The sequence below is a fragment of the Ahaetulla prasina genome, chromosome 11, assembly GCF_028640845.1.
Source record: "Ahaetulla prasina isolate Xishuangbanna chromosome 11, ASM2864084v1, whole genome shotgun sequence".
Classification (NCBI taxonomy): Eukaryota; Metazoa; Chordata; class Lepidosauria; order Squamata; family Colubridae; genus Ahaetulla; species Ahaetulla prasina.
In genome coordinates, this window is record NC_080549.1 from 154,304 (window position 1) to 173,510 (window position 19,207).

At 51.1% G+C, this 19,207-nt stretch overlaps 2 protein-coding genes across 2 annotated transcripts; one reads left to right on the forward strand and one right to left on the reverse strand.

Moving 5' to 3' along the window:
• Nucleotides 1–5,889: 5,889 nt before the first annotated feature.
• PRRG3 (proline rich and Gla domain 3) lies at nt 5,890–11,354 on the reverse strand. The gene is made up of 4 exons (XM_058154596.1): nt 10,751–11,354; nt 10,018–10,062; nt 9,217–9,377; nt 5,890–8,613 (listed from the first exon to the last, which is right to left on the reverse strand). The coding sequence occupies exons 2-4, from the start codon at nt 10,022–10,024 to the stop codon at nt 8,071–8,073; spliced, it is 711 nt and encodes a 236-aa protein (XP_058010579.1). The 5' UTR covers nt 10,025–10,062; nt 10,751–11,354; the 3' UTR covers nt 5,890–8,070.
• Nucleotides 11,355–13,092: 1,738 nt separating this feature from the next.
• Nucleotides 13,093–18,086, forward strand: CLDN2 (claudin 2). The gene is made up of 2 exons (XM_058197059.1): nt 13,093–15,374; nt 17,634–18,086. Exon 1 carries the CDS (start codon nt 14,648–14,650, stop codon nt 15,326–15,328), a length of 681 nt encoding a protein of 226 aa, XP_058053042.1. The 5' UTR covers nt 13,093–14,647; the 3' UTR covers nt 15,329–15,374; nt 17,634–18,086.
• Nucleotides 18,087–19,207: the final 1,121 nt, after the last annotated feature.

Below are 19,207 nucleotides of genomic sequence, written 5' to 3' on the forward strand. Positions count from 1 at the left end.
CCATCCAGCTTCTGTTTTTAAAAATCTCCTAAGAAGGACAGCCACTCTTCTCATGACAGTTCCTAAACTTCAGCCAAAAGAAGTCCCCTTTTTGGGATTGGAATCTTCTAGGCTATCAGAAAGGAGAGACACCAATGCTAGTTTAGCCAGCTAGATGGGGAGGTTGTAAATGATCCCAAGAGTTACTTTGCCTTGCTTACCCACTGCCCCACTCATGCAGCTAGTGCTGCTTCTGGTGCCTGTAGAGGGAATCTTCAGCTTACAGATGAAATTTCTTCTCCTAGCGGGGCATCCTTTTTCTTACCTGCTCTTCCTCTGCCTGATCTTCTCCACTGTCACCTGAGGGGGCGCGTCCGACATTCCCTCTTCCCAGATTGTATCCACAAATGCCTGTTAGGAACAAGACCCAAAGGAAGGGAACCTGGGCTGCCCAGCCACTTCTGCAGTGGCATCAAAGGCCTGCCCTGTAAACGGGCAGATCTTCCTCCCAGGGATCCTCTGGGAGAGTAACAGGGACCTTGGTCAACAGCCCCGCATGGCTCCTTGGCACAGCAAGTGATGCTGCACTAGGCCAATAGGCCTCAGCATCCGTCACATAACATTGGCCTGCCCCTCCCTGGAAGGGGCATCACAAGCAAAGCGACTGGCTTAGAATTAAATATGACACATCACCACGGGCATGTCCTGCTCGCTTGTGCGTGCACACGTATGTCATCACCACAATCTCTACTTGAGCCTAAAGGAACTGGTCATCAGCAGACCTCAGTCACTGCAAGAACCCTGTGTCTGAGCTATCTGAATATGCGGTTGGTAGCTTTTGCTCACTTTGGCTGCCAAAGGGCAGGAAAACCAGCTCCTGGGCATTTGGGATGTGGCATGCTGGCTTCCTTGCTGTGCCCAGTATGGATTGCCTCAAGTAGCCCACAGACTGGAAAAGGGGACCTCAAGCCAAGAAGCATTGTGCTCATATGCACAGTACATACTGGCACAATTGGGGAGGGGGTTATCCTCATTCTTCTCTTCTCTTATTCTCCACCCCCTGCAAGTCAACTTTGTTCTCCCAAGGGCAGAGAAGACAAAGCACCCTCTGTAGCTCTGGATTCAATCTTTAGCAAGGACGCTGCTGCTGTGCTCCGGAAAGTTGGGAACAGAGAGACTTCATTTCTAAGGGTGGGGGAAAGGAAAGTGACCCCATCAGCTCCAGAAAAGGAAATCTTCCTAGGGCTCTTGGGGATGATTTCTATCAACTCTCACTTCCCCATGGTCTTGGAGGACTCATGGGTCAATTCAACAAATTAACTGCCACCTCACCCCCGTACTTCAGATCTAGGGCTGGTTAAGAATTATCCTTCCTTAAGCCAAAAATCTTCTTATAAACCCATTAGCTCCTTGCATCCTTCCAGCTGGAAGGAGAGGGCAAAGGGAAAGGGAAATGAGCGAAAAAAATTCCTGTGCAAAGAGGCTTGTGTGGGAACAGGAAGGCAGGCAGTTTCTCCACTATCAGTTCCATTCCCACCTCCCAGGCTTTGGGCTAACTTGGGTCTACAGCAGTGGTGAAATTTAAATTTCTTTCCTACTGGTTCTGTGGGCACAGCTTGGTGGGCATGACTTGGTGGGAGGTCATGTGACTGGGTGGGCGTGGCTATGTGATGGGATCAAAAGACAGAAACTCACTAACAATGTCCTGCTGGAGCAGGGTTGGACTAGATGACCTCCAGGTCCCTTTCAGCGCTGGATTATCCTCTGAAGCTGCGTCTAGTGCCAGGTTTGTAGTCCTTCCTTCCTCTCCTTTCTTTTTCCTCCCTTCCTCTTTCTCTTTTTCTTTCTTTCTCTCTCTCTCTCTCTCTCTCTCAAACGAAACCCCCCCCATTTTTTGCCTACACCCCCATATTTTGCCTAGCAGGCTTCAGCTTTTTTACCTTTTAAAAAAGGCACCTCAGCTGGGATCGTCAGAGCCTTGTTTTAACCCTTTAAAAGCATTTTTAAAACCTCTTCAGCAGAAATGCTTTTAAAAGTAAAAAAAAAGGCTCTGATGATCGCGTGGCTCAGCTGGGCATGGGGGGGGGCAGGGATTTTTGCTACCGGTTCTCCAAACCACCTGCCGCCATTGCTACCGGGTCAGCCAATCTGGTCCGAACTTGGAGCATTTCACCCCTGGTCTACAGTATGACCCGAGTTAGAGAAGTATGTTTCAAGTCAATTGCTGCATGCTGCCCAGAGTTGCTTTTTAGGAGATGGGCACTGAGAGCACATCTTTCTCCTTCTGTTCTGGCTACTTTTTACCGAGGCACAATTGAGAGCATTTTAACAAACTGTATCACTGTTTGGTTTGGTGGCAGCAGTGCCTCAGATAGAAAATCCATACAAAGAGTGGTGAGGAAAGTGGAGAAGATTATAGGAAGCTGACTCACCATACACCCACTTCAGGGTCTTTTTCTATTGCTTCCCTCTGGGAGGAGGTTTTGAATTATTTATTTCTTATTAAATAATAATTAATTATTGATATTGTTTCCTGATTGCTTATTTGTATCCTATGACTATCATTAAGTGTTGTACCTTAGAATTCTTGATGAACATATCTTTTCTTTTATGTACACTGAGAGCATATGCACCAAGACAAATTCCTTGTGTGTCCAATCACACTTGGCCAATAAAAAATTCTATTCTATTCTTTTCTATTTCTAGCAGGACTACCAGATTCTGTAACAGCTTTCTTCCCTAGGCCATTCGTCTGGTAAACTTGCAAGAGTCATTTTTCTCGCCATGTACATGTATACATCTGAACTAGATTGTATTGTTTCTCTGAGTCATATAATATATATGGGTATATGCATAATTTTGTATGTATTTATTTGTTTGTTTTGTCACGTTTATGTAGCATATATTGGAGATAGTGACCCTCTGAGAACTATATGCAATGAAATTTTGTTTTAATGTATGCCAATTAGTGTACATTCAAAGTGACAATAAAGTTATTCTAAGTCTATTGGGCAGCCATATCAATACAACGGATGGATGGATGGACGGGTGAATACCTTGTGGCATGAGTTTTGTCCCCTTGCAGCTAGAACCATGCCCCCCTCCAAGTGGCTGTGGGTGGGATGGCTGGATAGACACATCCATTTCCTTAAAGGAGGCCATTGTGTGCCTCCTAGAGATTCATTGTGGGTCCAACTATCCTGGCAACTTCTGCCTTGCCTCCAGCTTCCCTTTCCGGATAATGGGTGGAGGTGGTATGCCAGCTACTGAGTGACCTGGAGGAAGTAAGTTACCTGGATCTCTTTTAGTCAGACTGCAAGCCTGGAGATGGGATGGAAAGTGCACAGAAATGAGGATCTGGCTACCAGTGCTCAACTCTGTGGGGGGGACGGGGGACAAATAATGCTGTGTCCTTGCATATATGACTCTGAAATGCATGTCAGGCACAGCAGGCAAACTGAATTGTTGCCGTTCCTGTGGTGTGTGAGCACAGTTAAGGACCATGTTTAAGTTAGAAGGCAGATGAGGCAGGCTAGGAGCCTCTTTAGAAGACCAGAATGAAAAGTTAGCAAGCCAGCCCACAATAAACTCACCCCATGTCATTATCAGATCCATATTCCTACATTAATGGTTGCCTTATCATTTATATTGCCTTTCCAGGTCCTATGTATCATTTCAGAGGCTATACAGCCTGTAACTTTGTGAGTTTCAGGGTCTTCTGCATTCCCTTGGCAAAAGCCCAGAAATCACTGTGGATGTACATGCCAAAAAAAGATGCTACATTGCCTTTGTTTTCCTTAGTTCCAGACTTAAATGAGCATTTTTGCACAATAATCTTTTGATCCTCTCTCCAATATTTGATACCATCGATCATGGCAGCCTGGGACCACCACAAGCAGCACATCTGCTCCCTCCAGCCAGTGTGGAAAGTTAACTTGGGGGGGGGTTGCTCCCTCAGAGGAGATGCAGGATCCTCTTTTCCATGGTTGGACATGAGATCACTGGCAGACATCATTTGACAGTTAAAAACCAAAACCATCTGGCTCTCTGCTCCAATTCTGGACAGGTTTGCATTTCCTCAAAGGAGTGGATTGGTGGGGGGGCAATTCACAACTATTGCTAGATTTGCAGGTGGAGGCCAGCCAGGAAAATGTTGCGCGTTCCCCAAAGCTGGACTATGCCAGTCTGCTTTACATGGGACGGTCTTTCAAGATCGCAATAACCTACAACCGTGCAGCCCACCTGCTAGCACATGCAAGTTGTTACAGCCATCCAACTGGTTTTGTAAACATTTCATTGGCTTCCAATACTCTGCGTGGCTTCAGCCTGTAAAAGCTTTCTCGGGATCTTCAGACCATCTCATTCATCCCACAAAGGGCTCCTCAAGGTCTCCTCTACTACAGCGCCTGGGGTGGGATGTAGGTTTGTTTCTCTCCTTCACTTTGGAGCAGCCACTCCCCAGAGGTGCAAGGATGTTAAAAAGCAGGTGTTGATCTGAAATGGCCAGTAATAGGATTGGGGCCACAGTATCACTTAATGGATTAAATGTTGAATGGCTTTTTGTGCCTTTTATTTTTTATGAACAGCCAGGGCAGTCTGGCCTGTGGCAATACAGGGAAACTCTGAATTCCGCCCCCACAACTAACTACCCACATAAAAGGTCCCTGCTTTACCTGCTGGCAAAAGCATTCCAGGGACCTGCATCTGGAAAGAGGAGAAAGTCTTGGTCGGCTGCCACCTTCAGCCGGCTAGGGACCCGCATGAGCCGGCTGATGGCTTCGCTGAACTCCGCCTCTCGGTTGGCTTCGTCCAGCTGTGCAGACCCCATAGCCCGCTCTTCTATCTTCTGTAACGGGAGCGATTGCCCAAACGCTCAGCAATTCAAACTCTTGTGGGGAAGGGAAGGAGAGCGCCCCTTGGGATTTTGTCCCACACACGCGCGCGAAAGAGATCCTGCGACGCTGTTCAGACCCCAGAAGACTCTCCCCCAGGTCGCGGACACAAAAACTCCGCCGGAGTCCCCCGCGCTCCAGGCGAAGATTCTCACCAGCCAGTCCCGGCAAAGCCTCCATATTAAATAGCTCTTCCCTTCGTACAGCCCTGCAAGCACACCCGCCAGAGGGTCCTGGCGGCGGGGAAGTCCACAGCGCCCAAAGAACGGGTCTAGGTCTTGCATGCGCGCGCGGACCCCCACACCTACCCACTGGGTCTTTCTGGGGCGCGCAGGAGAGTCAGTTGACAGAGGCGCTTGAAAGGTTTTGCACCAGGCAAGGAATCCTCCAGAGCAGCAGGAAGAGGCCGGGAAGGGCGACGAGGACAAAAGCGGCGGATGGTTCGCAGCCCCGTTTAGCTCTGTCCTGCCCGGGCATTTCCTTTTCCCTTGGGCCCGATTTCAGGGCCCACCGGTCACCGGCTTCGGGCCGCTATTGGCCTGCCGTGGCCCGCCCCCCAGCTGCGGCCGGGCAGCGCTCGCGTGCTTGGCCAAAGGCGCTGAATCCCAGTCAGCTAGCCCGGCCAGCCTGTGACCCTGACCTGGCGCCCGGAGGCTCCAGCTCGCCTCTCGCGTGTTGACCCGAAAGGGAGCCAGCCTCTCCAGTTGCCCTGCCTGCCTAGGCCAAGGGCTTGTCTCCGGCCCACCTGCTGCTTCTCTAGGGCAGCTTCAAGCCGAGGTGCCCGAAAGAGGCTTAGCGGCATCGGTACCTAATTTCGTTAGGCTTTGCTCTCAGGAAGAGCTCATCATATAATCCAAGCCCTTGAGATGCAATCTGGTCCCAGCCACCCAATTGCTCCCTTCATGTCTACCTCATGGGAAGGACTTCTCCAACTTGGCATCCACCAAAAGCTGGAAAAGTACAATCTCAGAGTGGCACACACATGCACACATTTCGCCGTGAGCTGAAAACGCACTTATTTATTCAAGCGGGACTGGCCTAAAATTTTATTGGGTTAAAATTTTATTGGGTTATTTATATTTTAATATTTTAATTCGTTTTAAATCTGGCCATTTTATAATATGCTTGTTTTAATTTCTTTTAATATTGATATTGTGATTTTTTACTTGGCTGTACACTGCCCTGAGTCCTTCGGGAGAAGGGCGGTATAAAAATTGAATAAAATAAAATAAAATAAATAAATACCCCAACACGTGGCACACACAATCCAGCCCATGGAGCATGGAGTGCCAGGCTGGAGAAGGCTAACTTAGACCTAGAAATACAGCAATTGGAACAGAATGTGACAAGCAGACATGGTGTTTAAATATGTCTATTGCGCAAACCATTTCTGTGAACAAAATCACACCATGACCCACTGGCACAAAGCCCTTGGACCATCCAGCAGGGACAAAGCCTGGGCAGTTTCATCCTTTGCTTTCAGATTCTTCTGAAGGGAGAGCTGATCGGCTGATGTGCAGATCGGGGTCTCAGAAAAGATCTCCCAAAGTTTCACAAGCAGCATGGAAGATGCCAACCGCTCTCCACTGATGACCCCAAGACCCACCTGCCTGTTTCAGGTTCACTGGGCCCTGAAAGGATGGAATGGGAAAACTTGCCACAGGCACCAGTCTCCCTGGGCTCAGAGTGGTTGATACCAGGTTAGTAGGCAGCTCTTCTTCTTAAGAGAGGAGTAAAATCTCCCTGTAAGGCAGGCAGTGAAGGGAGAAGGAGAGTTGCTGTACTCTACAATGTTTGGTGTCATTTTTTTTTTAACCTTTTGCCACTATCCACATCTAAATTCATGGTTGATCACGATCTGGTGTTGATAACAGTGCAAGAAGCAATCTATTACCCATGAGAAATGAAGTTTCTTTCCATTTAAACAAAATGTATAAATACAGTAAAGCAGCATACAGAGTGTCATACAAGGAGAGAATACCTGGGTATGCATTATTAGCACCATTGAGAAAGAAGTGTGAAAGAGTGTACTTTGTCCAGGGGAGTGAAAATATCAAGCAGCTGTTCCTTCTGGCAAGGAGACATCTCCAGGGAATCCCAGTGAAAGAAAGGGGGCTGCATGGTGAGGGGAGACCCAGAGCACTGAGGGCAGGAGGAACAGGATGCCCCACTCCATTCAACAGGGAAAAGGGCCAAAGAAAGGGGCCGAAGGGAAAGTCGACTGTTGCGACAGAATCCCAGTAGAGGAGGAAGTGCTGTTGCAGCAGAAGGGGGTCCCCAGCACAGATGCCCATCCAGAATCATCTTTGGCAGCGTGTTGCTCCCAGGGTCTACCTTTGGACAGCCTCAAGGAGAGGAAGACACAGATTGGGCCAGTGGGATAAGCCTGACGGGCGAGAAAATGTCCTGATGTGTTTCTGAGAGGGAGGGAGGGGCTCAGTCCTTCTCCTCTGCCCTCCATATGCACATAGAAATTACATGCACAGACATAGACACACAATCTTCCAGTAAAACAGGTACATCAGAAAATGGCAATTGCCAATGCATTGGCTTTGTGAATACAAAAATTCACTTTTGCTTTGGGCTGCTTCTCCTTGGAGAAGGAGGCCTCACATCAAGACTTAATCCATAGACAAAGGCAGCATTCCACAGGGAGAGCAAACACAGAGGTGGGCTTTCTTCCCCTCTTTTGGTTGAACAAAGCAGTGTTGGGTAGAAAGATAAAGTGAGCTGAGCATAAAAGAAGGACTGGCATTTTCCCATGTCAGATACATGCCAAAAAGGCATACCTGCTGCCCTCCTCCTCCTCCTCAGCACCATTCCAGGTGGGTAGAAAGAGTGGTAAAGCCCCCACACCACCCGATCTACTATCAGCACCCAACCAAGCTCTTGCCAAAAGTGTGGACATCGAACGTGCTGAATGCCCCCCTGTAGCAGTAGGGCCCAGCCTCCTCCCTGGGAAGCTACCCAAACTGCCATTCAGCCGTCTTCCCTGTAAAGGGACCCCTGGGCCACCCAGTTCAGCCATGCTTTCTACTGCATCCCTGCAACTAGAACCGCTCCAGTTGAGGATCCCACAACAGCCTAGCAGAAGGAGTGAAGGGGGTGAATGGCACCTGCCACCTATGGAGCACTTGGTGAGGGTGGAGGATAAGGCTGTTCTGTGATGGCATCCCCTGGCCGAAAGGATCCGGGGCCGCTACTTCCCAGGAGCATGAAGAGGATTCATAATCTCCTCATATTTGGGAGGTGGGTCGCTGTAGGACATGTTGGCCTCCTCGGCGCCACTGCTGCCACCACAGTCAGGCTGCCCCGTCACTTCTTCGTAGGAGGGGGGAGGAGTGGCACTGCACAGTCTAGACAGGGGGGGAGCCATGTGCTCGGGCTCAACAAGCGTCCTGGCCAGCTGACTGGGTGACCCCTGCCCCCACTCGCCATCAGCAGCCCCTCTGGCACTTGGATCCTGTTGGCAGTGGGCTTCGCTTTGGCTGGGAGGAGCTTCGCGGTGCACCCTCACCCTTGGCAAGCTGCGAGCAGCTCGGCTGGCCAGGCCCCTATTTTGCGGGTAGGAGGGACGGTGATGCGTGACTTTTTGCAGCTGGCAGCGCCAGATGATGAAGAGACCAATGACAATGAGCAATGCCACGCCTAGCAGGGGCACCACAACATAAATGGCATCAGACCGGTCTGTCCCGTCGGAGGCATCTTTGACGGAGTAGGCATAGCCCTTCCAGAACTCCATCTGCCAGAAATGGGAGACACCAGTCAGCAACCATCCACCCTCCCCTCTTAACCCCCCTGAAATTGGTTAGCTCACAGGTGCCTAAGGATTTGGACCATGTGCCAGGAGCACCTCATATGCAATCCCTCAGTCCCATCACTAGGAGGCAGTGCAAATGGCCTTGCTGTCTGGAGAAATTGCCAAAATAAGACTACTTATTTTGTACTTAGTCCTCTGACTTGAAATGCACACTTTTTCTTTGGGTTTTAATTGGCGCACAGCTTTTTTGTTTTCCAATCCCCCAACTATTTGCCCATTTTGCTTTCCTCCTGCAAAATTCACCCTGTTGCCCTCCTGCCCACTCATCACTCTTTTACACCATGGAGCCTTTTATTTCTTGATCAGTGAATAATATGCCTTTTCAGACACTTGGAATAAATGAAAGGGATGTTATGCTGAGCACCTGAAATTAACATGCCGATTCTCCCCTTAATGACTGAAGCCCCCATCCAGATGGATTCTTATCCACATCTTGGGGGCAAAGTGGGGAACCCTCGTGCAAGGGAGTTTGTGGGAGAAAGATAAGGGATGCCACCCCTGCTGCTCCCCCCCAGACCCACCTACCGTCTTCTCCTTGTTCTCAAAAACCTCCTTGACTTCCTCATAGCTGCAGACCTCCTCCACGCACTCACGCTCAATGGTGCCCTGGCGAAACTCTTCCAGAAAGCCGTTGGCCCGTGGAAAGCGCTTCAGGACAGAATGGGCTTTTGGGGCTGTGAGGAAGGCTGGAAGACAGACACCAACATGGCCACCTTAACAGACTGAGAATTGCCCAAAATGTCTGCCGGCATTTCTGCCAGTTCCCATTCTCCTTCTGTGGTGGAGGTCTTGCTGCTTTATTGCAGAGCAAGATCGGGCAAGCCCCTCCCATCCAAATCTCCAGTGGCAGAAGAAGAGGTATTGTTCCTTCTCCTTAACCTGGGACAGGCAAGACTGGGCTCATGTGGGCTGATAGCCCAATTCGCTTGACCATCAGCTGTGTTGATGCAAAGAGGGAAAATACTACCTTAAAACTGGAACAGCTAAAAATAACCTCCATCAGCCTCAGTTGTGGGCTGTGGCATTTGGAAAGGCTACCCAGCTTGCCCTCAGAGAAGACAAACCACAGGCAAAGGCGAGCAGGCCCCTCCTGGAAAGGTAACCTCCAATTAGGGCGGTTCCAGTAGTGGCCAAAATGTCCCCAAGACTCCCCAATTTGAACAGCCTAAGAAAAGCCCTCCTCCCCTTCCTCTCCATGTATTTTTTTGCCAATTTGAGAATGTAGAAGAAACCCAGCCAGCCACATGTGGCACAGGGGGCCTTTGAGCCCCTTCTCCGTAGGATGGGTGGAAAACATGCCTCCCCTCCAGCAAAGGATTCACCTACTTGCCATGTTAGGTCTTCACTCTATCAGTTAAAGGTCTCAGCCAACTGTTAGGAAGAAGAGAGCAAACCAGTTAAAAATCCTCCCATTAATTCTCACATTCTTCACTTCCACCACCATCCTTGAAGGTGCTTGAGACCCAGTTGCCTAAGCCAGTCCCAAAGCTGCCCTTCTTCCTGCAAATAATACCAGCACAGGGTAACTGTCATGGAAAAACAGCTTCCGAAGCAGATTTGGACAGATTTGTTGGGAGGAAGGAGGGGGGCCCTGAAGGCAGGTCCCTGCCTATATGGTTCTACATCAGATGATGGAAGAGAAGCGGTAATCCCTCCCCCCCCCCAACATTGCACAATGCAGGGCTTCTGCGCAAGAAGGGGAGTGGCAACCCCACAGTCCAAATAGGATCTTCATTTCAGTTACAAGCGTCGCAACTGGTGAGCCAAACGCCCCCCTCCAACCTCTCAGGCACCCTCCCCTCCCTCCTCCCCGCAGTTTGGCTCGCAGGTGCCGGCGCTGGGCGAGGAGTAAGTTTTGCCGAGGCAGCAGGAACAGGGATCAGGTCCCCAAGACGCGCGGGGAGACGGAGACTGGATCGGGGAGGAGTTTCTGCAGTGGGAGCGAGCACCAGGCAAGCCGGCCACAGAAACCACCCCATCCACACTCCCTCCCGCATTTTCCAAAGGGAGACAGCCCTTCCTGGAGCGCACGAAGGCCGGGAGGAGTTCGATCCCTTACCTCTGCCGTCGGGGAAGTGGTTGCCATGGCAACAGCGAGGAGGTGTATGGGATGCAGCGAGAACAAGGATGCTGCTGACGTCACGCGCGCCACCTCCAGGCATCGGGGGCACCCACGGGTAAATCGGGCCTGCCAGAGCGCACCCCTCGCCCGGCTCGCCGGGAAAACGGAAAACGCCTTGGAGAGGAGTGAGCCAGGCCCGCCGCCGGTGCCGGCAGCTAGAGGGGCAAAGCAGAGGCAGCCACTCTGTCTGTCCCCCGTTAAACCCTCCGAGGCGCCCCCTGTTCCGCGCCTGCTTTCCTAGGTCTTGCTTCGCTCGCCTGGCTTCTGGCGGGGGCTCTCCGAGGAGTCTTGCAGAAGCTCGGCGGACCCGCCGCCAGTCGCGGCCCGTCGGAGGCGCCAAGGGGCGGGGCTCGCCGCGCGCCCTAGCCAGCCACGCCCTGGAGGCGGAGCTCGCCGCGCGCCCTAGCCAGCCACGCCCTGGAGGCGGAGCTCGCACGCCTCCCCTGGCCCCTCGCTGCCTTAGCTGCCCGTCAGGCGAGCCAGCTGCCCATCCGTGCTCCAAATGGGTCAGTCAGCGGGTGGCATAAAGGGGACCTTTCCTTCTCGCTTGGCCTTCTGGGAAGCGTGGTCCGGGGGAGGCCGAGCCCCTCCGTTGGGCGACTCGGGGCTGAGCGCGCGCGCCCGTCGGTCCCAGTCCCTGCGGGATTTGTCTGTTTCTGGGCCAGGGCTTCCCATCGCCGACTTGGCTCAGGACGCCGCTGAAGAGAGGCGGGGTCCCGCTCCGCAGAGAGCCTTCCCCAAGCGCTGCCTTGGCGACTGCCCCCCATCCTCCCCGACCAATTAAGCGAAAGAGGGGAGGAGAGGGGAGGGACAGGCTGTTTCGCTGAGCCTCCAGTCAGTAAACGAGGCGCCTTCAGGGAAAGCCAGTGGGAAGAAAGGAGAAGAGGTTCCATTGAAGCAGCCACTCGGTCCTCCGGGGAAGGGGTCGAGCTGCCCGGGAGCCCTTCTCCCCCGCCCGCTTCCCCAGGGCTTGGGAAGTCCTGCCCGGACTAGGTGGCGAGCTGGGTTGCCCTGCGGAGCTCATGCCAGCCTGTGGCCGAAGCGCCCTCTGTCGAAGGCTCCAGCCGGGTAAAGGCTGCTTGAGGCCAGGCGAGGGGGCCGATCCCCCTGGGAGCCTTGCAAGAGTTGTGGGAGCCACCGTGGCGCCCCTGAGGATAACCTTTAGGATGCCATGGAGTCTGACGGCTCGGCTTGTTGCTGTAGGGCAACGCCACTGTCTCATTGCTGGGAAGGCGAGTTGTATGGTAGCCCACCTTGCCTGTCTGGAAGCATGGCTAAGCAGTGGGCGAGAAGGCTACAGGTGGCTCTGCCAAAACCTTGCTGTCAGCAACTGCCTTTCTCCTTCCTGGAGTCATGGCTCCCTGGTGGCACTGGCTGACAGCCTTAGTCACCCGGCAGACCCACGACCTGCCACCCTCGCACAGGAGAGCCAGGCCAAAACTGGCCTGTAGGGGAAATCCATGAGTGCATCGGATGAGGGCCCAGCCCTCGCGCAATTCCTCTCCTCCAAGCCCTGGCTTTTGTCCTGAGTTACTCTCCTGTATATCACGGCAGTCAAAGGAAGTGGCCAGGCAAGACAGCTGCTTATCAACCGTCCAGATGCTACAACCGCGTTTCAGTTGCCTTGCAAGACTGTGAGAGGCAGGGATCTTGGTGCTCTCTGAGCTCGATTGTTTTCTGGTAGAAATTTCATTACCCAACTAGGTAGCATCATTAGGCACCAATCTTGTTACCTAGTTTCATAATGAACATCTGCCAGAAAACAACCACACTTAAAGAGCACCAAAAACCGCACAGTTCAACTCTGAGCTACAAATATTCCCTTCTGTCTGTATTATAGGAGGGCTGGAGGGCAGTAGGAAACACTGCTGTCCCCAACCCACCCAACCTCGTGGCCTTTTTGCACCAAAAATAGAAAATAAATTGGGGCATTTGTGGGGAAACTTACACACACATACCCCAGCAACCCTGCTTGCCAATCAGTGCAGGCAGTGGGAGAGAAGCAAGGAAGCCAAACCTCATTTCCACCACGCTGGGCAATTAGCAAGGAAAAGCCCTCCTTCTGCTAGGATAAGGCGGGGGCAAGGGATGTATTGAGCCACCAAAGCCCCCTCCCATTCTGTCATTCTGGTCTGGCTGTCCCAAAGCAGTTAAACACAAGGAGAGGGATCATTTGTTTTTTTGTTTTATTATTATTATTATTATTATTATTATTATTATTATTATTATTATTATTATTTAATTTTTATACTGCCCTTCTCCCGAAGGACTCAGGGCGGTTCACAGCCAGATAAAAACCAACAATAGATAGATACAATACAAATAAAAACACTGATAAAAAACTTATTAAATTTGGCCCCTAAATTAAAATACATAAAACCATAAAACCCCATTTAAAATTACAAATAATAATACTAATTCTATGCCAGTCCTGCGCGGAAGAATAAATACGCCTTCAGCTTGCAGCGGAAGGTCCGGAGATCAGGAAGTTGATGAAGTCCTGGGGGAAGCTTGTTCCAGAGGGTAGGGGCCCCCACAGAGAAGGCCCTCCCCCTGGGGGCCGCCAGCTGACATTGTTTGGCTGACAGCACCCTAAGGAGGCCCTCCCTATGGGAGCGCACGGGTCGGTGGGAGGCAAACGGTGGCAGAAGGCGATCCTGTAGATAACCTGGTCCTAAGCCATGGAGCGCTTTAAAGGTGGTAACCAACACCTTCAAGTGCACCCGGAAGACCACAGGCAGCCAGTGCAGCTTGCACAGGAGAGGTGTTATATATCACCCGCGCAGCCGCATTCTGGACCAACTGAAGCCTCCGTGTGCTCTTCAAGGGGAGCCCCATGAAGAGAGCATTGCAGTAGTCCAGGCGAGAAGTGACAAGAGCATGAGTGACTGTGCATAGGGAATCCCGGTCTAGAAAGGGGCGCAACTGGCGAATCGGGTGTACCTGATAAAAAGCTCTCCTGGAGACGGTCGTCAGATGTTCCTCAAAGGACAACCGCCCATCCAGGAGAACGCCCAAATTGCGCACCCTCTCCATCGGGGCCAGTGACTCACCCGCAACAGTCAGCCGCGGCTGCAGCTGGCTGTACCGGGATGCCGGCATCCACAGCCACTCAGTCTTGGAGGGGTTGAGCTTGAGCCTGTTTCTCCCCATCCAGACCCGCATGGCCTCCAGACACTGGGACAGCACTTCGACAGCTTCATTGGGGTGTCCTGGGATGGAAATGTACAGTTGAGTGTCATCAGTCCCTCAGAACCAGTTACCCCCACCCCTTTTACTTGCAAGTGTGAGCAAGTTTAAGAATGGCTCCTCACTCCACACTTCTCTTTTTGCAAAAGATTTTTTAAAATCAAGATAAACGTTTTATTTTTCTATAGAAGTGTCCAAAATACATAGCAAAGCTTTATTTTATTTCTCAAATGTAAGTACCACCCATCTGATTCAGATGAGTATATGCTCTCCCGTATAGATAGACTGAGGGTCACCTTCTCATCGAAATGGGACCACAATTGTTATGGGCTTCTTCCTCTGAAAATGAACAGTTGCTTCTCATCAAGTAGTCTCGCAGAATTTTTGTTAAACTAGCGAAACATATGGTTCCTCCCTTTGCCCTATTTATCATAACGGAGAGTTTTCTTTTACGTTTTCGGACGTAATTTCTACAGATAAGGGGATGGACAAAGGGCACTTGGCATTTTTTTCAGAAGCTAATAATTAATCCAGGATGATTTTCTTTCAAGTTCCCTGTCTTCTACACATTTGTTCCAACCTACACTTGAGCAGAAGGGCACAGAGAGCAAGGAGGCACCAACGAGCATCAGCAGGAGAGCAAGCATGGTATCGGTTGGACTCCAGTTGGTAGGCTACATTTTGGGGCTGCTGGGCTTGCTGGGCACCCTGATAGCCACCCTACTGCCCAACTGGCGGATCAGCTCCTACATCGGCTCCAGCATCGTGACCGCTGTTGGCTTCTCAAAAGGACTCTGGATGGAGTGTGCAATCTACAGCACAGGCATCACACAGTGTGACATCTACAACTCTCTGCTCAGCCTGCCCACTGACCTCCAGGTGGCCCAAGCGCTGATGGCCACCTCCATTGCTATAGGTTCGCTGGCTGCCATTGTCTCTGTGGCAGGGATGAGGTGCACCATCTTTTCTCAGAGCTCCCCAGCAAAGGACAAAGTGGCGGTTCTGGGAGGAGTCACTTTTGTCCTGGGGGCACTGCTCAGCTTCATCCCTGTTGTGTGGAATATCCATGTGATCCTCCAGGACTTCTACAACCCTCTTGTGCCCGACAGCATGAAATATGAGATTGGGGAAGCCTTGTACTTGGGTATCCTGTCTTCCTTGATCTCGTTCATTGGCGGCGCCATCCTCTGTGCCTCCTGCCCACCCGGTGACTCACAAGCAACCCGCTACAGTCCGCATCATTCTCGGACCATGGCAGACAGGAGCTCCCTGCCACCTCTCACATCTCCCAAGGCTAGTGCATACAGCCAGACGGGTTACGTGTAGCAGTGGCTGGCTACCCACGGAAATGCTCACTGGATGCACTGAATAGGTAAGCAGAGACAGATAGGTTATTCTTCCCACAACCCTCCTTTCATCCTCAGCACTCCAGCCCTGTCTCTTCCCCATGCAACTTGGCACTGCTGGAGATGTCATGTTGCTTGTCAGCTGTCTGACGGCTGCAGTTTCCTCAAGGCCCGTGGGGCTGTGTTTTCTCCGAAGACCTTCCTGCTGCTAAAAGACCAAGCAAAGTGCCCGATGACTGCAGGGCACAGGAGGAGTCCATTTGGAGGAGCCACAGGTGTCCACCAGGCCTCTACAGAGCACCTTTCAAATCCTGCCTTCATCCTGTCTCCCGTTCCATACGATTCATCCCCAGAGTGGGAAACGGGACTTAAGGATTTGGGGGGGGGGACGGACGACATAGCTCAGTGATGTGGGAAAACAGACACCATTTCTGAGAGAAACCTGCAAGTCCTTGGTGAGGGAGTAAAAAAGACCCCACCCCAAACTGTTTGAGCCCAGAACAAGGGGTTGATGACAGAACAGACCAAGGATGCGTAGGGATGTCCTAGGGCAACTGAAACATCCACTGAGAGATGACAAGACAGACACACCCCAGTCCTTTGCCCTGCCTTCTGCCAGGGACAGATTTCAAAAAGATGACAAGGTGCCCACAGCCCACTGTTATTTGGGTCTCAACACTGTACATTTAGCCTCTGGGTTTGAAGAGGCCGAAATGTCCATGCTCTGTGGGTGGGTACATGCTGGTCTTGGCAGATGAAAGAACTCTGTGGACAAGCCTGCTGCACCTGCTCTGGGATCAAAGGGCTGCTCCATCTGCCCACCCACTTCCAGTACTTCAAGCTTGAGAGGCCTTTGGGCTTACAGGGGCTCAGTGGTTTCACTCGCCAAGAAAGAATTCCTGCTCAAGCAGGGATTGGACTGGAAGAGATCGAAGGTCCCTTCCAACCCTGTTATTCCATGTACTATAAAGGCAAAGGACAGAGGCGAGACCGAGGAGCTTAGCCGTGTCTGGGAAAGAAGAATCTCCAACCCCAAGACCAATTCCTTCCAACCTGGGAGTAAAAGGAAATAAAATGATTGGGATGACCCCAAAGTACTTCTGGCCCATCCCAAAGAACTAAAGCCAGCAAAATATGCCCACAGTTGACCACCTGTTCTACCTCCTGCTCCAGAGCAATGTATTTGCACCAGCATCTGTTTGTCTGTTGGTCTATTTAGCAATGTCCTAGAATGGGAATTTTAAAAAGTACACGTGTTCCCAGAAGATGGGCTAATGCTTTGGGAAGAAAAAAAAGGGTAGGTGGGTGGGAGGGTAGGCAGCATGTGAAAGTGAGTTGGCAAATGGGTGCAAGGGAAGATGGAGGCCCAATACTTGGCTCTCCCCACATATGGGGTCAGGCAGGTAACTAGAGGAAGGAATGGAGAAGCTTAAAAACTCTAAAAGTGGCCGATACTGAACTAGTTGGGAATCCCTGCTCCAGCAAAGGCTTAGCTTAAATAACAAACATGAAGCAAAGTGTGATTCCCAGAAACAGCAGGGGGTGAGCTTCCCAAGGATGTGTTGAGGACATGGCAGTGGCCACACAAACTCAAACAGCAGGAAAAGAACTAAGAATCTACTCGGGAAGAGCGCAAAGTAGGCAGGGTGAGGACCAACCAATCCTTTCCCGACTGACGACAGGAAGGGCTGGTTAAAGAGCCCAAGCAGTAACGGAGCTCATGGAATGGATTCATCCTGGCAAGGTCCTCTCTCTTGCAGAGCCATGAACAGCAGGGGGCTGGAGGAGCTGGGAACAGTGAACTCGGCAGGCCTTTTCTAGGTGCAACAGCCTAGGAATTTCTTGGTCCAGTTTAAACATCCCGATTTGAAGGTACAAGACTAGGCCATTCCCAGGTTGGTGGACCAGTATGCAGCCACTCCTCCTTGCAATGCTTCAAAATTGGATGTGGCCAATGTGGAGGAGCATTGGGATGTCCCAAAGAGTGAGATGCCAGGATGGAACTCTAGAGCTAGGAGACATTCTAAGACAGGGGTCTCCAACGTTGGCAACTTTAAGACTTGTGGACTTCAACTCCCAGAGTTCCTCAGATATCTGGGACTTGAAGTCCACAAGTCTTAAAGTTGCCAACATTGGAGACCCCTGTTCTAGGAGATACACAGGAAAGTCTTTTTCCATGAATTGAGGGGTGGGTGGATGTAGAGCTTTGTGTAAGTTACAAGCCATGACAATGGAAACTTCCCATTACAAAAAAACTCAGCAGTGTTATTTTTATTTTCTCCTAGTCATGCCAGTGATGGAGGAAGGGTCAGCATCCTTGGGCAAAGAAGCAAGCTAAACTGTGGGTGATGCCTTCTTCCTTGCAGGAAGAGTCAAGAGGCGGGTTTTGGGTGGAAGCGGTTTCTCCTGCCTTGTTCTGACCCATGGTGGGGAATGTGGGGGCCACAGCTGCGCTCCTTTCAGTTAAGCTGGGTGTTCAGTGAATTTACTGTTCCACAGCTTATGTAGCCAAAGCTGGAGAACAGTTTAGGAAAAAAAAATCTTTTGATTAACGCATTGTGGCGTTGCGGCCATTAACCTTTGCAAACCAATAAAGCTATTTTCCTGATAATAGGTGACGAAAGCATTCTTGCCATTTCCCTACCCAACCCCAGGGGGAAATGGTTCTTAAGGTGAAGGAACTTAAAAGGAACTTTTTCTCCCTCTACAGCCACTTGAAACAATTCACCATGTGACCACCTTAAGGAGGGTGGAATGCAATCTGGGCAGTCACACCCAGCAGATTCTGCAAGAAGTGGGACAGATCAGGGTAGCCTTCTCACACCTTGGTCTCCCTTTAATATCTTTCTTGCCGAGCCTGTAATTTTTCCCTACTGCTGCCCGTGGAAGGAGGGCAGCCCAAGCAGCCATAGGTATCTGGAACCAAACCTGACACTGCTGCACTCTTTAAACTAACCAAGGTGGGGCCACCAGATTTTCGTGACCCAGAGAAAAAAGCAACCAGGAGAGGTACTTCTGGAGCAGAAAGACACAGGTGGTAGAAGTGGGACACCCCTCCTAAGAACATGCTTCTGCAGGGCTTCCTTCCATGCAAGGGAGGAAGTGTTGGAACAAGACCACATCAGAGGCAATGCAGAAAGAGCGGCATTTGCTAAGTAAGCCTTAACATAACAGTGTCTGTTGCTTTCCTCCTTCAACCAGGTGAGAATTCATTATAAAGCTTCGCCAGCCAGCTCTGGGCTCCCTCCATCAGATCAGACTCTCCCTCTTTGTCACAGAGAGGAAAAGGAAGGCTGGAAGCACCCATCACTTAGTCACATTCCCTGCTACACTCCCTCCATAACCTTTGCCCTGGATGATGGAGGAGGAGAAATCAAGGGCAGCTATGAGCAGTTCAGGGTTCTTCCCCCAAGAACAGACTCTGGTCTGGGGGAGTGGCTTTTGAAAAGCGCCCAAAACAAACTTCTGGGAGAGTGGAAGAAGAGATAATGGGCTTCCCTGTCAACTATACACACACCCACACATACCAATGGGCCTCCTTCACCCTGGCTGGCAGGCTGCCCAGGTTGCAAACACTCTTCTCCTTCTGCCTCTTACTTCAGAGAGGTACCAAACAGAGCTCCAACCCCCAACTGGAGGCTGTTTCTTGGAGGGCCTTGGGCTCCCACTCTTCTCCCCCAAGAGTCATTCTTGCTGCAGTGCTGGGGGTAAAGAACCCATCTTGCATGCCGAAGGCCTGGCTCTGCCTGAAACAAAGGAAGCATCTTCGGCTTCCAGTTAGCCAGAACTACTTTAAGTATTCATCCGACGGCTCTTTAGGAATTCAAGAGGCCAAGGAAAGGGGCTTATTCCAGCCCCT